This window comes from Lonchura striata, chromosome 24 (genome assembly GCF_046129695.1).
Source record: "Lonchura striata isolate bLonStr1 chromosome 24, bLonStr1.mat, whole genome shotgun sequence".
NCBI lineage: Eukaryota > Metazoa > Chordata > Aves > Passeriformes > Estrildidae > Lonchura > Lonchura striata.
The window spans coordinates 7,694,725-7,717,987 of record NC_134626.1 but is presented as its reverse complement, the minus strand read 5'-3'; the positions used below and the strand labels follow the sequence as shown (position 1 = coordinate 7,717,987).

Genomic DNA, 23,263 nt, shown 5'->3' with positions numbered 1-23,263 from the left:
ATTGTATTTTTTCTTGTGGTTCCATCCTGTTGTATTTTCACTCCCTGATAATGAGGGTCAATAAATTCTTCTTTTTTTCGGTGCTCTGGTTTGTGTTTCTGTTATCTTGTCTTTCAGATAAGATAGTCCCAAATGTGGGAAATCACCTAATTATTTCACACCATTTTCTGAGTTAGTTACATGAAAAAGCATTTTAACATTTCACAGTCTCTATTTTACTACAGTCTACAATAGGATATATTACACTACTGTTTATAAAAGCTATATGGTGTATACATAAACTGACAGATTATACTATGTCAAAAGCAGTAATTACAAGTTGTACTATATCAGGATTTTTGTGCTCAATAATACCTTGCAAAACAAATATTAATGCATAAATGCAAAAGCCAACAACTATATTTGTTATTTCTATCAGTCATTTGAGAGTAAAATTTGACATCAGTTTCAATACAGATTAATACAAGAGCACATAGTGACAGGACAAAAGAATGGCTTCAAACTGGTAGAAGTTTTCAGAGAAGCTCTAATTTGCCAAATGTGCTACTTCTACCTCAAAAAGGAGCATGATGAAATCTTGCAGGCCTGGTGAGGGCAAATTGCATGGTGTTGGTAGCAGGCGGGGTTTTTTTCCTTTTTAGTCTGTTGAAAAAGGGGATATGGCAGCCTTGGACAAAGGAATATTGATGGCAAAGTGCTGATGGGGGACAGCATCCCCCTGACAGCAATGTTCATCCCCTTCCCTGAGGTTGTCAGACCTGTTCCTCTCTGTGTGTGTGCGTGCATGACATGAAATTTAATAAAAATAAGTAAAATAAGGACAAAAAGTCCTAGCAGGTGGCAGGGCCCCTGTGGGGTTTGGGATGCACATTCCCACGTGTGTCCCCAGCTGATGGGATCGCTGTGGCCACGTCGGCACAGAGCTGTGTTGTGTTGCTGGGACAGTTGCTTGGAAAAAGAAGGGAAGAAAAAAAATAAAACAAAACAAATGGAAGAGGAAAAGCTCACCAGGCAGGCAGCAGCAGGCCTGGCGTGGCCGAGGTTTCCAAGGCTACTGCAGCCACACGGGCAGCCGGGCCACGGCCGCTCTGGGGATCGCTTTGTGCAGTGGTTGGGGTTTGAGCTGGCAGAGCCACTCGTGGGGGGGAAATTGCTGACTGAGGACTCGTGTGTTTGCTGCAAGCCTTGCCAACAATGCCAGCTTTCCTAAAGAGCCCGGAGCGGTGTTTCCAGCTGAAATCCTCCACCACGACCATCGGGAGCCACAGAGGGGCCGACATCGTCCTGCAGGTGAGGCCGAGGCAGCCGAGCGTCCCAAAATGGGAAGGGAAGGGGAAGGGGAAGGGGAAGGGGAAGGGGAAGGGGAAGGGGAAGGGAAAGGGGAAGGGAAAGGGGAAGGGAAAGGGGAAGGGGAAGGGGAAGGGGATGTGCTGGAATCCTCCGTGCAGAGCGTGGAGGTACCAGTTTATGCTGGGATTGACAGCCAGAAAAGGGGCTTGGCAGAGCAGGGACGAAGCTGGAGCCACCTCCAGCAGCGTTCCCTGCCTGTCCCTTGCCTGCTCCCAGGCTGCAGGGGTAGCAGATCGTCATGCAGCCCTGGAATTCTCCGCCTCAGACAACAGCTTCATCCTTCAGGACTTCAACTCCCCCCACGGCACCTTTGTCAACAGCTGCCAGGTCCAAAACGCGGCCGTCAGGGTGAGGCCGGGGGACATCCTGAGCTTCGGCACCGCAAAGGGAGCGACCTTCCAGCTGGTGGTGGATGGGGCTGCCCAGGTGGGGTGGGGAGGCCAGGGAGAGGTGCCCAAGGAAGGGTGGATGCTATGGCCCATGGAAGGATGCCTGGGCAAGGGTGGGTGGGGATGTCCAGAGAAATCCACAAATGCCAGAGGTTTGTGTCCAAAAAGGAGACAGAGGAATCCTTCATCTTCATTCAGATAAATAATTCTCCCAATTTCGCAGAATCACAGAATAATGAGGTTGGAAGAGACCTCTAAGATAATCAGGTCCAACCTATGCCCTAACACCACAACTAGACTATAGCATCAGGTGCCAAGTCCAGTCTTTTTTTAAACATATCCAGAGATGGTGATTCCACCACCTCCCTAGGAAGACAATTCCAGTATTTTATTATTCTTTCAGTGAAAATTTTTTTCCTAATATCCAACCTAAACCTTCCCTGACGTAGCTTGAGACTGTGTCCTCTTGTTCTGCCAATTGCTGCCTGGTGGAAGAGATCGATCCTCACCTGTCCACAACCTCCCTTCAGGAAGCTGTAGAGAGCAATAAGGTCACCTTCTAAGCCTCCTCTTCTCCAGGCTAAACAACCCCAACTCGCTCAAACGTTCCTCACAGTGCTTGTGTTCCAAGCCCCTCACCAGCCTCATTGCCCTCCTCTGGACGTGCTCAAGCATCTCAATGTCCTCAATTTATCTCCCAGATGAATTATCCTCCCAATAAAGGGAGAGAATCCACTGGGGCACTGTCAGAACCCCGGCCTGGTTCAGGGGTTCTGTGTGGTGGAAAAGTCTCTCCTCCCACCCGAGCTTCCAAAGAAAGGCTCAGCAGTCTCTGTTGTTTGGTCTCAAGGCAGTTTATTGCAAGTTATCTAAAAGATTTTCTTCTGGGGCTGCTGTGGTTTGCTCCCAGCTCAGGCAGAGGCACACACACACCCTGACATCCTCTCTGACCCCGACTGCTTCTTCTCTCCCACCCAGGGCTGCTGCTGTCTTTTATATGTACATTACGTGTTACATGGTTACAGTTTTCCCCAATGCCTATTACCTATATTAAATGGTGCTTTTCTATCTTTTATATGGTACATTACGTGTTACATGTTTACAGTTTTCCCCAATGCCTATTACCTATATTAAATGGTGCTTTTCTACTCTAAACCAATCTGTGAGTGCCAACATCACCAAGAACATGGAGGTAAGGAAGGAGAAAGAGGAGGAACAGGACCGGCCAAAATCCCTTCTTCTTAAAACCTCTGACCCCCATGTACAAAACAGAAACCTCCCTGTACAGGTGTTAAAACCCCCCTGTACAATACTAAAAAGTTCTCCCCTCTACTTTGTAACTACTTCTATTATAATATCTAAACTTTTGTTACTCCTTGTTCCACCTTTAAAGTTGGTAACTCATTCCATGGTTCAAACCCAAAATCACAGCTGTTCCCAGCTGCCTGCCAGGGTCTCAAATGCTTCTGACCTGGGTCTGGAACCTCCAGAAATGTCTGAGGGACATTTTGAGTTCCAACAGGGCACATGCCCCTGGGGTTTTCTCTCTCTCAGGGTTTCGGAGGGCACAGCCTCCTTCTATCCCAAACTCCCAGCCACATGTTGTCCCCAGTGATGAGCTCTGCTCATCAGGAGAGCAGCACACAGTGTCCTAATTCCCAGTGTGACAGGCCCAGCTGATGGGAACACAATGAGAGGCTTTGGTTTGTCTGGGAGAATGGGAGAAACAAATGGGACAGGACCATGTGTGAGCCAGGAGAGCTGTGAAAGGAGTGCTGCTGGATTGTGCAAATGATGTGCAGAATTAGGGCAGTCAGATAGAGGAGGAAAAGCTCAAAAATCAGAAAACCCCAATCATTTCCTTCTGTTTCAGCAAAGGTCTGGATGCCCTGATTAAAATCTGATCCTTGTGTAATGGAAATGGGAGAAAACTAAAATTGTGCATCAGCTGAGATCTGTGCCTGGGTTTTCCACAGCATGGGGCACGTGAATCCAGGGCTAAATTATTTCCTAAAATCTTGCAGATAACTTGGTGTTTTCCCACTGTAGATGTCCTGTCCCCCGCTGAAGCGTCGCATGGGGTGGAGTGGGGAGCTGCAGGTGGCTGCAGAACCCAAACCCTGGACTCCTGCATCTCCCCTGTGCCTGCCCTCGCTGCAGGGGCAGCAGGGGCAGCTTCCCCCCGGCTCCCTGGGCACTGGGACCCCCAGAGCCCCCAGCTGTGTGCCCCAACTGGTGCTGCCAAGGCGACCTGCGAGTGCCCGGGACGGAAGCACAGCCAGTGCCACCTCTCTGGACACCTCCAACAGGACCCCTGTGCTGAGGCCAGGTACTCCATGATGCCAAAACCAGCCACTTGTGTCCTCATAGAGCCCCTTGATTGGAGCAGAAAAGTGACAAGCATTGAGCAACTGGGTGTGAGTCTTTGGCCCCTGGAGCTGATCAAAATGCATGTGTGGTCCTGGGTGGCGTTTGGGTCAGGGAAGAAATGAGCTGTGACATCCCAGGGGGAATGCTGTTGTCCTTGCAGAGGGACATTTCCTCTTGTTTTTCCTGGTGTGGGACCCAGAAGGGCCATGACTTTATCTGCACCACTGGCTCCTGTGCCTGTTCCTGACTCCTGTTTGGTGTTTTTATCTCCTTTGGAGTTGCTGCCTTGAGTGAAGGCACGTTAAAATAGATCTGTATGCAATACACCTCTGGAAATAATGTGATAGACCAGTGCAGAGGTGAGGGTTTGGGCTGGAGAATGAGACATTTGCCATGGATGTTGTGGCCTGGTGCAGTGTTGTGCTTTTCCTGCTGTGGGCTTGGGATTCTTGAGCTGTCATAAGCAACACCAAGTCAGCAGTGGCGTGCCAACGTGCAGAGTGGAGTCCCAGTGCTGAACTGGAAAACTGCAACGAGGCTGAAGGGGGGACACACACCCCCAGGGTAGCACAAACTCCTCTTTTTGGGAACTGCCCAAAGGATTGCCAGGCCCTAAGGGCAGCAAGCAGAGCTATTCCCACGTGAGAAGACAAAAAGCACAGCTTTCTGGGGGGCTGGCCAGTGCTGGAAAATAAGGGCAGCCTCTCTCTGCTGTGTCCCTGCTGCTGTTAGGCTGTTTTGGTTCACAGAGGTTAATTAACTCACTCTTCTGTGCAGAGTGTTAGCACTCTTAAGAGTCTTTTTTTGCTGTTTCTCTGCTGTTTGTGAAGTGAGCCCATGCCCTGAATAGCGGCCATACCTTGGAGTAGTTTTGGGACAAGGGAAAAGGGTGCTGCAGGGAGCATTGCTGATAATTTGCTTTCTTCCAGTCTCAGCCAGCTTCTCAGGTGATGGTGCAAGCAGTGTGGGGAGAGGCCCTTCGCTGGGGGCTCACGAGGTGCATCTCCTCCTGCGGGAGAAGGTAATGCTGAGGAGGGAGGCAGGGAGGACCCTGTCCTGGTCCTTGGCTCAGCAGCTGAATCCTGCCCAATGTCTGTGTCCCAGCAGGGCGTGGGGGCTGCCACCAAAGCAGGGGATGGGGACAGTGGAGGATGGAGGATGTGGGAAGCAGGGACAGCCATGGTCTCCTGCTGATGGCCATGGGGTGGTACCCCTGGGCAGGGGGTCTGCAGTTTCTGTGGCTGCAGAGTGACCAGTGGAACCTGAATCTGCCAGCAGGGTGAGAAATTCCTGGAGAAGGAAACGGGTCACCTTTCTGGATTGGAAACAGAGTTAAAGGGGAAGGATGTGCTGATAAGAGACCTACAGGAGGAGATCGCAGCCATGGCCAAGAAACTGGCCCAGGCAGCAGTGAGGAACGAGGCTGAGCTGACCCAGAAGCTGCTCACCTTCAACCAAGAGCTGGGAGCCCAAACAGAGGAGATCAAAGCCCTGAGGGAACAGGTACTGGAGGCTTCCATAGGCACCGAGAGGGCAAAACACTTCTCAGGTACCAGTGTGTTTGTGAGGCAACTCCCAGGTTTGGGCAGGAACGTTTGTGTGTCTGAAATCAAGGGAAATGAGGGACAGATCCATCCATCCTTCCTTCCTTCCTTCCTTCCCTCCTTCCTCGCTCCCTCCCTCCCCTGGCATTAGGATTTCAGCAGGAACAGCCAGAGCACATTCAGGATGGCATTTGAAGATGCTGAAGAGCAGTCCAACCAAACCACAAGTGCCAGATGACCCTCTGAAGGGGCTGTAGCACTCAGTGAACGTTCTGGTGAGCAGCACAGGTAAATCTGTGTTTTGCAGATCAGTGACCTGAAGAAAGGCTCAAACCAAGTTTGCAGCCTTTCCCTCCATGAAAGAGACCTGGAGATCGGGAGGCTGCGGAGAGAAAGTGAGAAGTTGAAGAGGGACCAGGCTTTGACTGCAGGTATTGTGTCCCTGGAGCTTTGGGTCAGGGCATGAGGCAGTTTGGGACTGGCTCTGGATAGGAAGCAAGTATTGGCCAAACTGTACAGGCAACAAATTATTCCTAATGTCTTGTGGGAAGGGACCCTAAAGACTACCTCATTCCACCCCTGCCACAGACAGGGACACCTTCCCCTGTCCCAGGCTGCTCCAAGCCCTGTCCAGCCTGGCCTTGGACACTGCCAGGGACCCAGGGGCAGCCACAACTCCTCTGGCACACTGTGCCAGAACCTCCCCACCCTCACAGGGAGGAATTTCTTCTCAATATCCCATCACAGTTGGGTGACCTCTGACCAGAGATGTTTTCCTCAGGTCTGGTGAGCAACATGCGAAGAGAACTCCTGCAAAAGGAGCAGAAAATCCAGCAGCTCCAGCAAGAGACTGAAAAACTGAATAAGGAAAATCGAGAGAAGGACAATCAGCTGGCTGTGGTTTCAGCCAAGGTTGGTAGCACTAATTAGGGGCTCAGTAATTTATGACCCCCCCAGCTTGACAGGGGGATTAAGGTGGGAAAGCAGGTGAGAAGGGTCATGCTTCTCTCTGGTGAGGACGGTAGAAGTTGTGTCACTGGGATATAGTGGTGATGGTCCCATGCCATGTCAGGGTGTGCCATGGTGCCCACAGATCAGTGTCTCCTTCCCCAGCTGGATCTCCCTCCTTGCTCTGCATCAGGTACTGCGTGCCCTGGACTCCTGTGAGCACAGTAGCTGTTTGTACACACAAACCATTCCTGCCAGGTCCTCCCAAGGAGCCATGGAAACCCTGCTCTGTGCCCTGGGGCTCCCTGCGGCCCAGCCTGGATTTGTCCTTAAAGCGAGTGCCTTGTGCAGCAGGTTGTTCCTCTGCATGTGCAGCTCCTCCTCCACTGGCCGAGCTGCACTGGGAGCATGATCAGGGCAGAGGCTGTGCTGGCTGTGGTGGGCCAGGAGATCACAAGGATTGATGGGGAGTCCCAGAATTGCTGAGGCTGGAAATGACCTGTAAGACCACCGAGCCCAGCCATTACCCCAGCACCACCACGGCCACCACTGAACCATGTCCCCAAGTGGCTTTTAAATCCTTAGAGGGATGGCAACTCAACCACTGCCCCGGGCTGCCTGAACCAGTGTCCCTTCACAGCAGGAGCAATGCTCTCTCTGCCCTGATGGGTATTTTCCTTGGTTGCCATTCCTTCTAGAGCTCAAGAATTAAAGAAGAAACAAAGCATGAACTCAGAGAGCAAGAACTCATCTCCTGCAGAAATGTGAGTCAAAAGACATTTTAGGTAAGCAGTGGCTGCAGGAATGCATTAAAAGAGGGAATAATTAACTTGATAATTAAGGGAGTTGTTTGGAACTCGGCTCCTCTCCTCAAAGGCACATAATGGGCATAAGGCCTGGGGAAGTGTAAACTCTGTTGGATCTGCAATGCTGGTTTACAGTGTGAAGGGGAGGGCAGGGGAGAGGGGTCCTGGGGAGAATGTGATCAGAAATCAGATTGAATTCCACTTGTAACCTGATATAACCACAGCAAATGCAGGTTAGAAGAGAATTACAGGATAAACAAAGTGAGTTAGATGGGAAGAAAATCTTGCTGCTCACTGGAGATCATCCAGAGGGGCAATGCCCAGCTGCCCTGGTGAGACCCCCACCCTCCCCGGGCTCTTGCAGCGCCTCGAGGAGCTGGAGCGGGACCTGGAGGGGCTGCAGGGGGAGATCCGGAAGCATGAGAGTGTCCAAAAGCAACTGGCTGAGAAAGTCAAGGTACTGGTGGGTGCAGGGGACACACAGAGGGCAGGTCCCATCAACCCAGAGGGGTGGGACACAGACCAGCAATCCCTGGGAGCACAGGCTGGGTGGCAGGGCATCCAACCATCCTGAGCTCTGCCATGGACCCTGATGGAGGAAGAGAAACAGGTGGCAGTGCCCCATGTGGGTGTTGGACGAGGAAGTCAAGGATGGACAATATCCCAGGGATAAAACCCAGATAAAATGTGCCATGAAGGGTCGATGCTGCAACTCCAGGCCCTGCAATGGGATTGCTGTCTGTCCCATGGTACTGCATGTCAGAATTGGAGGTGTTGATGATCCCGAGGTTGTAAAAAGTCTCTGTCTGTCAGCCCTGCTGCCAAAGCAGAAGCCATAATTGGTCTGTACTGGTTCCAAGGTGGTTTATTCTGTTTATCTCTCACATGTTCTGCTGCCCTGCCCAGCTCTGTCCTGCAGGGCAGCGTGTGGGGCTCTGCCCTCAGTGGGATGTGACAAACATTCAATACCAGAAACTCCCTGGGCTGGATTTACAAGAACGTGCCAATATCTGTCACCTACGTTGGACAGTGTGTCCCCAGCCTGAACCAACAGAAAAATGCCAACACCACAGTGAAACATGGAGGGCATGAAGAAGGAGAAAAAGGACAAGACACACCCAATTTCCTCCATCTTGTCCACTTTGGACCCCTCACCTAGAATCCTAAATTTTACTTTTGCACCCGTGCCACACTTAATTATTGCTTATATCAAACACTTAGAGCTTGTAATTCATCCTGTGAGATTGAAAACTCTTTTCCATGGCCAGAGATCACAGCCAGTGTCTCTGGGGGCTCTGTCCAGGGGGTTCCTGACCCCTGCCAGGGTCCCAGACCTGCCAGGGCAGCCAGAGGGAAGCTCTGGATTCCCACAATTCCAAAGGCACATTTGGACTTGTCTGATGGGGACAGTTGAAATGGCCACTGCATGGTTTTGGATGTCACTCTGAGATGCCAAAGCTGTCGTTGCAGGCAGAGGAGGAGCTGAAGGCAGCCTGGTGCCAGCAGGCAGAGCAGCTGCAGGAGATGGGGCGCAGGGAGCGCCTGCTGCAATCTGATGTGCAGCGAGCTGGGGAGCAGGTAGGGATTGGAACATCACCATGGGGCCGTGGGCAGCACAGGAATGCAGCTTCCCGTGGGGAAGATGTACTGTGGGAACAAAAACTGAGAGTCCTGAGCTCCAAACCCTGGTACAGGACTTACCTTGTCATTGGGTGAAGTATAAAATGTTTATCCAAAGAATTTGTGTGGGAAGCATGGACAACATAGCAGTTTAATAGCATACAGAAAAGGAATCTCTAATCTTAGTTCTGCTGTCTGGGAGCCACACCAACCTTCCTCGGTGCCTGGGTAATGTTGCTCTGGGCAGGGACGCCCTTTGCAGATAACACCATGCTAGCTAAGGACCATCAGTGATCAGCAGAGCAGCTGTCAATGACTGATGGTGCTTGTTTCCATGTGTTGATCCCTGCTGCAGCTGGAGTCCTTCAAGACCCAAGTGATGCAAGTCTGTTGTCCATCAGCAGCTGGCAGCACAGGGAAAGCTGTAACAGAGCAGCAGGTGAGTTTAGACACCAGCTCACGGAGATGTCCAGAGCCTGCAAAGCCCCGAGTGGCTCGCAGCAGCTGCTGCAGAATGGCCGTGGTGCCTGCTCCATGTGCAGTAGGGCTGCAGCACCCAGGCTTCTCCAGAGGAGGATCTGTGCTGTGGCTGTCCCAGGTGAATGGCTCTGCTCCATTGTTACAGCAAACTGGCCCCTGGCTGGGTAGTAATTGGCTTAGACTCCATGAATTCACAGAAGGCTGATCAATAATCTTTATTAAGCAACCCATTGCTCTTTTGATACCCTGGTTTGCTACAGGTAGAATTGAATGGTCTTTTAATTCAAATGCCATCACCACTGGCTAATTAAGAAACCACTATTTGCGAAACAAGTCTCCATAACACATTGCACATGTTCACAATACCAGGTGCAACAAGAAAAGAGAAGAATTGTTTCTCATTCTCTTCTCTGATCTTCTCACTGCCTTTCCCAGAACGATGCCTGGGGAAGCTGTGTTTCTCTCTGTGGCCAGAGAGCTGCTGCCACACTCCATGACGTGGAGGGGACACAGTCCCTTTGTCTCCCAAAGCTTGGAGGGAGGCTGTGGTCTGCAGCAGGGCCAAGCCCTGGACTCTGACGTGGCTGCCAGTTTGCAGCAAGTCTCAGTTGTTCTCTCAATCCCTGGCCCTGCAGCTGGAAAACAGAATGAGCCTTATCCTCTTCTTTCTTCACCCACTTTTCCAGGTGATAGAGAAGGTCAGGCAGCTCTCTAATGAGAACCAGCAAAGCCATGAAAGAGAGAAGAGCCTGCAGAAGGAATTAAGCTGCAGGCTGGCAAAGGAGACAGAGGTGTCTGCAAGCATCAAGGTGTTCAAGAGCTCCCTGCAGCAGCTCCAGGTCAGCCCTTGCAATACTGAGAACCAAATGGCAGCTGGGAGATAGTGGCACAGGGTGTTTTGTTGGCCTGAGGAAAGGTCAGACAAAAGGTACAACCCTGAAACAAAGCATCATCCCTAAGCATTCATGTTCCCAGGAGTTTGTCACAGATTCTCCATAAAGCCCATCCTGTTCCACCCCCTGCCAAGGGCAGAGGCACCTTCCAGTGGACAAGGTTGCTCCAAGCCCCTTCCAGCCTGTCCTGAGACGTTCAGAAATGTTGTGTCATTTGCCAGTCCCTGAAGGCCACTGACAGTGGAGACTGGCTTGTTCCCCACGGGTTCCATGTGTTTCAGGCTTGCCTGAAGAGGCCCTGCAGCAGTGCCAGCCTGCGAGGGGAGCTGGGGCAGCTGGAGGTGCTGTGCCTGGATCCCTCTGTCTCAGCCATCAGGACAGCAGTGGTGGACATGGCACATGGTCCCCTGTCCTGGCTGGAGGGTGCAGAGCAGCTCCTGGACAGCGCAGGGATGGACCTGCACACCTCTAGCAAAGGTCTGTGTCCTGCTGGGCACCCCTGGGAGTGTGGGATGTCTTGGCAAGCCAGATGTAGAGGAGAAAGCCCAGCATGAGCTACTTCTTGGGGAGAAAATCACAGAATCATGGAAATTTTAAGGCTGGAAAATACCTCCAAGGTCACCAAGTACAACCATTAAGCCAGCACTGTTCCCAGGTGCCACAGCCTCACACTTTTTTGAACACCTCCAGGGAGGGTGGCCTATTCCAATGCCTGACCATCCTGTTCATTAAGAAATATTCCTGGACATGCATAATATGGTGTGTGAGCACCCCACACAGTGAGGCTCCATTGACTTTTGCAGGGCTGTTGGCTGCTCTCGGGAGCTTGTTGGAAAAGAGTCAGGAGATGGCACAGAGGAATCAGATGTTGCAGGTACAGAAATATTTATGCACATAAACTAGGTGGACTTGGACTCTTTCCATGGTAAATATGATGGCAGTCCCAAGCAAGCCAGTGTGGCACCTGGACTGGGGATGTGCAGTAGCTGAGATCCCCACGTCTACAGGAAATGTAAGGTAAGGGAGACAGAGCCCACTGCCAGTGTGTCCATATTCCTAATGCAACAAGGATGGAGAGGTCTCTTTTGTGAATTTTTTGTGAGTGAATGTACATGGGAGGTTAATTTCTTGCCCTGCTGCTGACACACTTTCTTTAATACCTCCATGTCTCCCTGTAGGAGCAATTAGAGAAGCTCCAGGAGCTGCAGGCAGAGCTGCTGCAGGAGCACACAAAGGAGCTGGAAGCAAAACATGAGCAAGACTTACAGATAAAAATCCAGCACATTATCCTGGAAAAGGACAAGGAGAGCAAACAGGTACAGTGACATGGCTGGTATTCCAGGAAAGGAATGTTATGCAGGAAACATGGATGTCTATAAGAGTGTTGCATAATGAGAGGAGGAACCTCTAGCTCCAAACTGAATGCAGTGCCAAGGGACTGGATATCCTCTCATATGGATCCAGGTGATGTAAACTCCCAAAAGTATCCATGGTGGAACTGGGAAGCACCTGCAGGTAACATCAGGATGCACAGCTGCCAGTCAGTCTCTGGGAGAAAGGGGAAAGCAAGGAGCATCATCATCCATGAGCTTGGAGAAACATTGCATTGCTTCCTCTCAAGCCTCCTCTCCCTCCCTCCCCATGCTGGGGTCCCGTGGGCTCCTTTTGGGCTGGAGAGGAATATCCCTGTGGAGCAGGGGGGCACAGTCCCCCCTCATCCCCAGGGAAGCCCAGGCCATGGCACCAGTGGCTCTGGCGTGGGAAGCAGCGTCAGCCAGGGTGTGGGTGGGTGTTTTGCCATGTGTGTGCTGTGATCATGGGGGCCTTGTAGGACACTTTCCAGTCTGCTTTTGTGTCTGGCACCTTGGCAATGGTGGTTTCCTGGTGTTCAGTTTTGTAAGAGTTCAGGCAAGGAGCAGCCAAGCAGCTCCTACCCAGTCTCTCAGCTGTGCTTCCCCAGGTGCTCCCATCCTCTCTTTCACTGAGTTACCTCGTGTCCTGCCAAGCTTTTCTCCCATCACCTGCCCCTGCTCTGGAGCAATGACCCTCCCTGCTGCTTTCCTCCTTGGAGCTGAGGTCTTTTTTTCCTGAAGTGCCTCTGGTCTGTTGATTCACAGATTCTGGAAAGCGCCATCACTGAGGAGAAGGACAAATGCAAGAAGGCTGTGGAGGAAGAACAGAAGAAGATCCAAGAGTTGGAAAGCCACCTAAGAAGCATGGCTGAGGTGAGCGTGGGAGGTGCAGCAGAACAGCTCACTCTTGGAATGAAGAAAAGGGGAAGTCTAGTGTGGTGCTCCAGGGCTCAAAGCAGTGGACAAAGGGGTTTCCCCGCCCCCCAAATACACAGAGAGCAGCTCTGCAGACAGAAAGGTGGATTCCTGGCTGACCTAATTACTGCTAATTTCCTCTGGTAGGCAGCAGCAAAGAAGGCAGAGGAGCAGGAACTGACAGAGGGAAAACTGAGAGAGGCTTTGCACGAGCTGGAGGAAATCACTGCACAGAAGGTACTTGCACTGACCTGTGCAGGTGGAGGATGCAGTGCTGGAGAAGAAGGCTTCCCCCATCCCTGCAATCCTTCCCTCCATTCTTGTGACCACTGTCCAGGAGAGATGATGCTGATGGTGATCCCAAAAGAAACCCCCATGCTTCCAACCGTGCTCCCATGTCTTGTTTCCCAGGCAGTGTTACAGCAGCAGAACCAACAGCTCAGGGCTGCCCAGGAGGAAAAGGAGTTACAGAGGCTGAAACTGCAAGAAGACATAGCAGGATATAGGGAGCAAAGCAAGCAGCATTCCCTGACCATCTTGGCTTTAGAGGACAGGCTGCTAGAGGCCACTCAGCAGCAGAAGGTGCTGGAGGAGGAAAAGGCAGCACTTGTGGAAAAAATGGAAGGTAGGTAAGGGTTGTATGGGGTATGCCTGTACCAGGACCGGCTGGCTTAACATGAAATTTGTGTGGAGATGGAACAGTGAATTTGCTGCTACAGAAAACATTGGGAAGATGTTGAATGAGGGTTATTCCACCTGCAATACGAGCTCTGTGAGGTCCTGCAGAAGCCGTTTCATTGTCTGGTAGTTTTGGAGAATATTTTTTCATTGTTTGGTGGTTTTGTCAGGGCTTTGCCACTAGAGAAGGGCTCTTTGCCCTCTAAAATGACAAGACTGGTGTGCTTTGGGCTGCTCCCAGATAGAAGCAATCCCAAGCAAGGCTGGATGTCAAGAATTGTCTGGTTGGCCTTGGAACTGGGCTCTGAGGGGCATGGGTTTCCCAGAGAGACAGTCCTCAGCCCTCAGATCTGCCACATGAAGGAAAACATCTGTGTAGCAGAAGCAACAAGCATGTAAGTGTTACAAAGAAATAACTGACCTTTGTTTCTGGTGTCCTGTAGGACTTCAGTGTGACGCCCACAGCTCAACATCGGCAATTTGGCTGAAGATTTGTCCTGCCGTGGGGTCTCATGTTTGTGTGAGGTGAGCAGCACTTGCTGTGGTGGTCAGAGAGGCTGGGGCAGGGCTGCAACCGCTCCCTGCCAGCTCTGCAACCCCGTTATTGCAGGGACACACAGCGGTGGCACAGGGCTTGGGGTGGGACAGGATGGATTTATTTATTCCTGGGCTCCCAGACAGACTGGGGGCTGGGGGGGGTGAACAGAAGTTTTTATGCAGCAGCTCAGGAGTAGGGGTGTAGGAAAGTGAACCAGTGAGGATATGGTAGGGGAGGAGTATAAGGGGGGCAAATGGCTCATGAGCCTACCAGGGAAAACGGGGTGGGAAATCATACACAGGGGTGCTTGGCCAATGCCATCCCCAAGGGAGGGTAGGATAGGGTTTTGGGAAGTCCAAGGGACAGAGGGTACTGGGAGCTTCACAGAAGCCACAGGGGAACTTACAGGGGAGGAGCCTGACGAGGCTAGACTTCAACAAGGTGCATGGATCTCAGGGGCTTCTTGCATAACATTAGATTCTCCCCTATTCTTATCAACGTGCTGTCATTTGATGGAAAATTTCTGCCCTATTCTTGTATTTTGTACTCTCTCAACACTAATGGGATACCCCAGCCTTTGGGGTAGAGCCCAGCTTTGGGTAAGAGAGAGAATAGAAAAGCACCCTCCTGATAAGTGGAGGGTACCCTCAGGGGATGCCCCAACCTTTTGGGGAAGAGTGAGGATCCAAGGGAGTGATGGTGAAGATCCCCTTGGATCAGGAGGGTTCCCTGTGGTCTCTGCAAGTTTAGCCACCAGCTTGTGGAGACTAAACCCACCTGCTGGGAAAATCCCTGCTTCAGCTCACTTACCCCCAGAGCGTGGGTGGAGGCGTTTCTGGCCATTCACCCTGGGGATCCAAGGGAGTGCCGGTGGTGATCCCCTCGGATCAGGTTCTTGTCAGGAGGCGCCGGCCCCGGAGTGGTTCTCCATAGCTGGTTCAGGAGCCAACTTCTGTGGTGGAATCACGATAAACTGGGGACTTTATCTTCCTCGGCTGGTCACTTCCAGGGACCAACAGTGTCCCCCGAGTCTTGGGCGCGGCCACTGTCGGTCCCTGGTGTGCTGGTCCCGGTGTTGCCCTTCAGGGATCCTGATGTTACCTCGGCTCCTGTTCAGGGCCTTGGCTCAGCCCAATGTGAGCCATTCAACATCTGTCCTTGTCCTGGGATAAGTCCACCCTCTCGGGGCACCTGGTAGCCTGGGGTAGAGAGCACCAGCGAGGATGAGAGAGTCCTGGAGCCTCAAATCTTCTGCTTGGCTCCTCTTGGAGTCCAAGGCAGAGCTTGCTGATGTTCTTCGTCATAGATGTTCTTTTCCCTTCTCCTTCAGTGAGGCAGGCGCCCCCACAGATTGTCCCGTTTATTTTAAAAGACGAAGGAGGGAACCATCCTCTGCTCCCACTTGGAGCAGCGTGTGCCGTGTGGGGCGGCTGCATCAGGGCCGTGACCGTTCCCTGCGAGCTCTGCAATCCCAGTTATCGGCAGGGACAGACAGGGATGGCACGGGGCTTGGGGTGGGACAAGATGAGTTTATTCCTGGGCTCCCTACAAGACTGGGGAGGTGAACAAAAGTTTTTATGCAGCAGCTCAGGAGTAGGGGTGTAGGAAAGTGAACCAGTGAGGATATGGTAAGGAGGAATATAAGGTGGGCAAATAGCTTATGAGCCTATCAGGGAATATGGGGGGGGGTAATACAAAGGAACAAATGGGGTATTGAGGGCGACAAGACAGACACAGAACTCTCTGGAGAAAGGGGCAGGGATAGGGAGGATTTACAGCTTGAAAGGGAGGAGGTTAAGGAAGGGCTTGGGAAAATTGGCAACTGGGAAAGGGAGGGGATTAGGGAGGAGAACAGGGGGCAAACATGGATTCAAAGCAAAACAGACCACAACAGGCAAGGACCACTTGGGAAAACCTAAGGAAGTCCAATGCCACCTTGTTCCAAGATCTTTTTAGTCTAAGACAGGACTCGAGTCCCTTTGCTAGGCTGAACTGGTCCTAAGGACATAAAGCATCAAGGTGATGCCAAATAGCACATGACAATCTGCCATCCCCTCTGGATGGCTCCAGGTAAAAGCAACTGGTGTGGCCAAGCCCACACCACAGGGTGACCCAAGGAGACCAAAAGGCAGGTAAAACCAGAGTTAAATAATAAAATATTAACCAGGAATGCAGCACAGGAAGGCATGCATGTGCTCCCTGCCATGAGGTTTCCCAATGGCTGAGAGATCTGCACTGATCTTTCCCAGAAAACTGCAGGAGGAGCTGGCAGGGGTGCAGGGCACACTCCTGGAAAAGAAGGCAGTCATCAGCAGGCTCAGCAGGGAGCTGTCAGAAACCAGAACCAGAATGTCAGACATGAGAGGTGGGTGACGTGCACTGTGCGGCTGCCATCATCCCCATCCTCCTGCAAGCACACACAGATCACAGGAAATTGGTGTCACCATTCCCAGGCAATGCCTTGTCCTGCTGGGAGCAAAGCAGGCAGTCTGTTCCCTTTGGGAAGGTGAACTTCTCCCCATCCTTGGCTAAGTCATAAAAGTGACAATGAGAAAGCAGAGTAACCAGGGGGAGAGTGGGTAGACAAATCTGAGCTCAAAATCACAATGGTGAGCTTCTTGGAGCTGAAGATGTTCCAAGCCAGTGGACTGGGAAAGCCTTGTCTGGAATTCCTCCATGGGCAGGGCTGTGAACATGAGGACAGAGCCCATTAGGAATGTGTGCAGTCAAAAAATGCAAGTCAGAAAATGCTGGTGACCTGTCCTCCTTCAAGCTGAAGGAAAATTGCCACAGTAAGGAATTTCCCTGTCTTGTACCTCCCCAAAGAGACTGGGATTTAGTAAACCAGGATGTCCTGTTGGCATGGCCCAGGATCTGAGGGCAGCTGCCAAGGGCAGGGCTCTTCAGGGAAGAGCCCCATTGCTGCTTTCATGAGGGTGCAGCAGCTGCAGATCCCCCAGGACCGTGTGATGAGTCAGCCAGCGTCCCACCAGGCTGTTCTGTGCTTAGGGGAGCTGAGTGAAGAGCAGAAGGTGGAGCTGGAGCACAGCCAGAGGCAGCTGAAACACCGGGAGTGGGAAATGAACCAGCTCAGAGAAAAGCTATCCGAGATGTCCAGCCTTGTGGAGGAGAAGGATCAGGCCCTGAAAGCAGCAGCTGAAGAATTAAGGTACACCCTGACATCACCCAAGGCTTCAAGGATGCCACTCTGCGTGCCCCCAGCAGCTGATGGTGTTTAGGGTTCTCCCAGAGCAAAAGGCAAGTGTGAGAGTATCAGGATGGTGCTCAGCTCTGAATCCACGGCACAGGAACCGAAATGGGGGTTTAGTGGAGCTCATGCCAGTAGATGTGTAACTCAGACACTTGCATCTGAGTGTTCCCACCCACACCGTGGTAGTCATCAGTGGCTGCCCAGGGTGCTGCTCTCCACAAGCTGGTTGGGTCACCCTCATCCATCACGGGTCCCACAACATCTTGTCTCTCCACTCAGCCAAGCCCAAAGGCGCTGCCAGGTGCTGAGGGATGCTTCCCAACAAACAGAGGAGAACAAAGGGGATGCTCCCAGGACACCAGTGCAGGTGAGTGGAGCCTCCCAGAGGGTAAGTCCTCGTGGAGGTCACCGAGGTGTGGGTTTGCCAAGAGCACCGATGGCACGTGTTGTTTCTCAGCATCATGGTGAGAGCCAAGCCTGGAGCTGCCCCACGCTGGCCCGAGGATGGGATGGCCGGGCACGCTTCCCAAGCCAGGGCTGCCTGTGATCTGGGGAACCCACAACCCCCACCAGGCTGCAGCTGGTTAATGAGCTGATGTGTGCACAGCGCTTTGGAACCACCAAGTGTTGTGTATGTTAATGGCTGCATTAATTGCCAATTAGAGGGAACAGCGACACGCAAGCATTCCTTCCTTTTCCCAGCTTGCCGAGCTGTGTGTGCTGGCTGTGCAGGTAATGCAGAACCAGGTCTCGGCTTGTATGTGCAGAAGTAGGGGCAGCTTCTTGCACAGGACAGGAAGAAACGCTCCTCATTCTCTGATGTTTCCCCCCTTCTTAGCCCCCTAAATTATCAGGCTAGCCCAGAGATCCGAGGCTTTGAGGGGAGGAATATCAGGAGATGGCAAATATTTCCAAAAGAGGCTCTTACCCCAGATATGTTGGTTCAGCTCTCTTTATGCTGTGGTGTCCATGGGGAGAGCGGGGAAAAAGAGCACGAACAGGAAATGTCAGGGGTTTATCCAGGCTTTGGGCAGGGAGGGCTCCTTGGCTCTCCACCAACCCCGCTGGGGCAGGAAAGAGGGTCCAGGGTTCTCTGATCAGAGTCACAGGGTCCTGGGGAAGGGGGAACAGAATGCCCATGAGCACAACGTAACAATTCTCCTGTGCCAAATCCCTACTGGATTTTCCCGAGGCTGGAAAAGGGAAGAACTCGCAGGGGGTGGCGGCAGCAGATGGAGGGGCTGTGGGAATTGTACATTCTGTGCAGCGATGCTGGCAGCCAGCAGCGTGCCAGCGAGGCCGGCTGCTGCGGGGGCTGGCACTGACTCACACCAGCCGGTGACGGGCGAGGCACTGCCCGTCCTGCTCCACGTCCTGTGATGGGCAGGGGAAGATCCCAGTGCTGGGGGTGCCACTCGGGAGAGGGATGGGCAGAGATGGGGGTGACAGCAGCCAGCCCGGAGCTGGGGGTCTGCAGCCATCATCAGCCCTACGGCCCCATTACAGATTTTTGGATGTTTGTCATAATGTGAGGATCTGGGTGGGGCTGGGAGAGGCCGTGCACATGGAGAGAGAAATGTCCAAGTCTGTGCAAGGACGCAGCCTCTGAAGTCCACCCGTGTTTGCGTCTAGATGGCAAATGCTCTCTGGTGGTGCAAAGGACAAGGGACAAACGCCAGCATGACTGTTGAGAGCTGTGCACCAACCCTCTCCTGCCTCTCCTGAGCATTTGCAGGGTTCATGCCAGAGCTCACCCTAGGTCAGGAGTGGCTCCGTGTGGTGGAAAAGTCTCTCCTCCCACCCGAGCTTCCAAAGAAAGGCTCAGCAGTCTCTGTTGTTTGGTCTCAAGGCAGTTTATTGTAAGTTATCTAAAAGATTTTCTTCTGGGACTGCTGTGGTTTGCTCCCAGCTCAGGCAGAGGCACACACACACCCTGACATCCTCTCTGACCCCGACTGCTTCTTCTCTCCCCGCCCAGGGCTGCTGCTGTCTTTTATATGGTACATTACATGTTACATGGTTACAGTTTTCCCCAATGCCTATTACCTATATTAAATGGTGCTTTTCTATCTTTTATATGTACATTACGTGTTACATGTTCACAGTTTTCCCTAATGCCTATTACCTATATTAAATGGTGCTTTTCTATCTTTTATATGGTACATTACGTGTTACATGTTCACAGTTTTCCCTAATGCCTATTACCTATATTAAATGGTGCTTTTCTATCTTTTATATGGTACATTACGTGTTACATGTTTACAGTTTTTCCCCAATGCCTATTACCTATATTAAATGGTGTTTTTCTACTCTAAACCAATCTGTGAGTGCCAACATCACCAAGAACATGGAGGTGAGGAAGGAGAAAGAGGGAGGACAGGACAGGCCCAAATCCCAAATCCATCTTAAAACCTCTGACCCCCATGTACAAAACCAAAACCCCCCTGTACAGCACTCAAAAATTCCCTTTACTTTGTGACTACTTCTACTGTAATATCTAAACTTTTGTGAATTCTTGTTTTCCTGCAAGGTTGGTAAATCATTCCATGGCTCAAACCCAAAATCACAGCTGTTTGCAGCTGCCTGCCAGGGTCTCAAATGCTTCTGACCTGGGCCTGGAACCTCCAAAAATGTCTGAGGGACATTTTGAATTCCGACAGGTTCATGTCCTGACCATGGCACAGGAGAGCAGGAAAGAGGTCTCAGTCAAGTCTCTTATGCTCCTGTAAATCCACAGAGATACTCCCCAGGCTTTGATCTTGTGCCAAGTGCCCCGTGTCTGCAGCAGGGCTGTGTTTACACTGAGCTTGTGCTGTGCCAGATGCAGACTGGGCAAGAACCTGTCTCCTTTCAGGAGCCCCCATCATGCTTGGCTGAGCTCGGTGCGAAGTGCCAAGGCCTCAGGCACGAGGACACGATCCAGCGCCAAAAAGCAGGTCTGGCCGAGCTCCGGGAGAGGGTGAAGATGCTGGAGAAGAGACAGTGCTCAGGTGAGCAGGGCTCTCCTAGAACGAAGGAATGGGTTGGGTTGGAAGAGACTTTAAGGACCATCTTGTTCCACCCCCTGCCATGGGACACTTGACACTACTCCAGGCTGCTCCAAGCCCTGTCCATCCTGGCATGAAGCAGCCACAGCTTCTCTGGGCAACCTGTGCCAGGACCTGGCCACCTGCTGGAAGCCAGGGCACGTAGAATATTTTTCTGCCTGTCCTGAGAACTCCTATCCCCAGGAGAATGCTGCTTTTAACCTTCGTCCATGGAGAAAGCTTCCAAGACTTTGGGACGAATTGGAATCTACAAGTGTGTGAAATAGATTGTAGTACAGTTCATCACAGGGTGAAAAACTTTTTCGGGTTTTTAGTATGGAGGTGGGTAGAAGACAAAATGGAGAATTCTGGGCATTGCCTGATCTTGTTTTTCATCTACTCCATTTTCTGCAGTGTTGGGAACACAAAGTGATTGGTTAGAAAGAACCACAATGCAGATATTGCATGGGCAGACAAATAATTAGTTATTAGAAGAAAGGCAGAACTTAAAGTACTTTCTAAGAGTTAATTGGACAAAATAGCTTTAAAAGACCTTGAATCTGTGTGTCTTGACACTTTTTGTGCTTTCTCCTTGTACACTAAGTCTGAGATGTAGACAGCATGCAGAACTTCTGATAAGAAAAAAATAAATAATAACCTGAAGACCAAAAAACCAAAAGTCCGATCTGTCTCTCATTCCTGGCACAGAACTTTTAGGGGTCTTCCCATCAGGAGGACCCACGAGGGAGGATTCCACACCCACCATCACAGGGAGTCTGGGAAAGCTGGGCAGCCTCAAAGCTGTGTGGAGAGTGGAACAATTTGGCATCTGCTTGTTTGCCTCCAGGTGATGTGAAGAGCAATTCAGAGCCACTGGTGGTCCAGATGAAAGACTTCCCAGAGAAAATGGTCCAACAAAGAGGTCTTGAGCTGGAACCTGCTTCTGTGTCAGGAGAAAAACTGAAGGCTGGCAAGGTAGAGGGCAGTTTATGGTTTATAATGCCTGTGACTTTGCTTGGAAAGTACGCCCTGGGAAGGGGAGAAATAGGTTTTAGAGATGCTCAGTAAGAAGTCCAGGTAGGAGATGCAGCCTGATGGAAGGCAGGCAGTGCTCCTGCAGTGGCAACTCCACCAGGACCAGCACATTGCCTGGTGCTGTAGGAGAAGCACCAGGGGTGCCGTGGGCTGAGCGAGGCTTGGGACCACAGCAGGACTGGGCTGGTTTTCCCATGGGGTGAAAGGGAGGCACAAACCACTTGGCCAAAATCCAGGCCCAAAGTGGGCTCCATGGATCTTTCCTTGTCTGTGCAGGTTCCTGACCATGTTCCTAATGGGAGCTTGTTCAGGATCACCACCAGCACAGTGAGCTTGGAAATGGCTGAGGCAACACTTGGGTGAGAAGATGGTACATCAGGGACAGATGTGGTAAACCATGTGGAGTGTGTGTACATGCCCAGGGTGCTTAGAGTTTAGATGTTTTTTGGAAACATTTCAGAGGTTTCATCCTGCATTAGCATGCTGCAGGAATGTTGAAGATGAACTACACTGTGGTCCAGTTAAAGACATCCCTGTCCATGGCAGGGGGGATTGGTTTGATGACCTTTAAATTTCCCTTCCAATCTAAACTATTCTATCATTCTATGGCCCAGAGCACACTGTGTGTCTGCCAGGACATTCTGGGACCCCAAAACACGCCATGGTGAATCAGAGAGCCTGGGGAGCAATGGAGGGAGCAATGGAGGGAGCTGCCAGGGAAGGGGTCCATGGGTAGCACAGCTGGTGGGTTGTGCAACGAGGTTTCTTCCCCCCGAAAATGCAGGGAAACACCCAGCAGGGAAACCAATCATCTTAGAAAAGGAAGCAATCCAATCCCAGTAAGCTGTGCAGCTGGGAATGAGATGCAAACCTACTTTCCTTGGGACACTGTCATGTCCTCAGGAAAGCAGACAGAAAGCAGATGGCTGAGCAGCGTGATGGGATGCAGCAGACCTGGTAAATAATGCATTCCCTCTTCTTCCCACAGTACCTTGATGTAATCGGTGCTCTGGGAAGCCTGGTGGAGATGAAGGAGCTGTCAAGAATGCAGCCTCTGCACCTTCCTGAGGAGAGAAGGGCAGAAGTGGAACTGCAGAGACAGAAAGCCCTGGAGCTGTTTTACAAAAATACCAGGAACCTCCAGGTTCACCTGGAAAGGAAAGAAGTGCTGAAAGATTATGGGGGAACTGTGGAGCAGCTCAGGTATGGAAAGCCAGGGCTCTGAACAGGACCTGGTCCTTGGATGCCAAGGGAGATTGGGACAAAATAGCTTTAATATAATATACAAAATAGCTTTAAAATAGATTGGGGCAAAATAGAAGTGACATGACACTGCTGAGTCCTGTGTGTGTCTGGGACCAGTCTGTGTCTATGGCCACGGTACAAAAGTCAAACGTCACGAGGAGTGGGGAAAGGTCCTCCTGGTTTTCTGCACTGGTACCTTCTGCAGCCTCACACAGCGTCAGAGCCAGGAAAGCCGTGCCAAGTTCCCTTGTTCCTGGGTGGCTGGAGCCTGGGACAGCAGCAGCTGGGGCAGCAGGACCAAGGAGGGCATGGGAGAGCACAGCTGAGGGTCAGGGGGTGATAAGGGCAAAAGACCAACAGAATCCTCCCCTCCTGTTGTGCACAGGCAGAGCCAAGCTTCCCTGCGAAGGTGCCAGGAGGAGATGTCCAGGCTGGAAGATGAAGCCCACAGGGAGGCAGAAGAGAAGGCTCTGCTGAGAGAGGCTCTGGAGAGGACACAGCTCCAGCTGGACCAGGAGAAGAGGCTGCAGCAAGTGGCCAAACGGCACAAGGTGAGAAGGGAACACCCAACTCCTGCTCTGTGCAACAGCCAGCTCCACCTGTTGGGAACCACCCTCAGGGTGGTCAGTCAGACCATCCCAAGAGGCTGCAGGTTCCAGGCCCCCAACGCTCAGCTGCAGCATCGTGGCAGCATCCCTTGATGAAGTTGGAGGACGTGCAGCACCTGTAGCAATGGGTTTGCACCATGTATGAGGACAAGGGAGGAGAGCAGGTCATGCTGAGCTGTTGTGGTCAGCGCTGTGTCTGTTGTCTCTGTTCTGCAGCCTGGAGCCACAAAGACTCTACTCAGGCCAGCCGAAGGC

At 51.7% G+C, this 23,263-nt stretch overlaps 1 protein-coding gene across 1 annotated transcript; it reads left to right on the top strand.

Annotated features, from left to right (window-relative positions):
* Positions 1–1,149: 1,149 nt before the first annotated feature.
* On the top strand, positions 1,150–23,101 carry FHAD1 (forkhead associated phosphopeptide binding domain 1). The gene is made up of 28 exons (XM_077788084.1): positions 1,150–1,290; positions 1,567–1,776; positions 3,789–4,068; positions 5,039–5,130; positions 5,388–5,612; positions 5,961–6,084; positions 6,435–6,565; positions 7,300–7,365; positions 7,772–7,864; positions 8,878–8,985; positions 9,383–9,466; positions 10,194–10,346; positions 10,682–10,877; positions 11,204–11,274; positions 11,579–11,716; positions 12,518–12,625; positions 12,815–12,904; positions 13,079–13,292; positions 13,789–13,870; positions 16,133–16,248; positions 16,893–17,052; positions 17,374–17,482; positions 17,797–17,851; positions 19,755–20,084; positions 20,968–21,095; positions 21,432–21,482; positions 22,144–22,358; positions 22,786–23,101. Exons 1-28 carry the CDS (start codon positions 1,195–1,197, stop codon positions 23,099–23,101), a joined length of 4,041 nt encoding a protein of 1,346 aa, XP_077644210.1. The 5' UTR covers positions 1,150–1,194.
* The last annotated feature ends 162 nt before the right edge of the window (positions 23,102–23,263 follow it).

What these genes read in the sequence shown, in the direction of transcription:
- FHAD1 (XM_077788084.1), top strand. Translation starts at nt 1,195, where the DNA reads ATGCCAGCTTTCCTAAAGAGCCCGGAGCGGTGTTTCCAGCTGAAATCC. An exon ending in CCTGCACACCTCTAGCAAAG is followed by an intron (nt 10,878 to 11,203) that starts GTCTGTGTCCTG and finishes TGACTTTTGCAG; the next exon opens with GGCTGTTGGCTGCTCTCGGG. An exon ending in GCAGCAGCTGAAGAATTAAG is followed by an intron (nt 17,053 to 17,373) that starts GTACACCCTGAC and finishes CTCTCCACTCAG; the next exon opens with CCAAGCCCAAAGGCGCTGCC.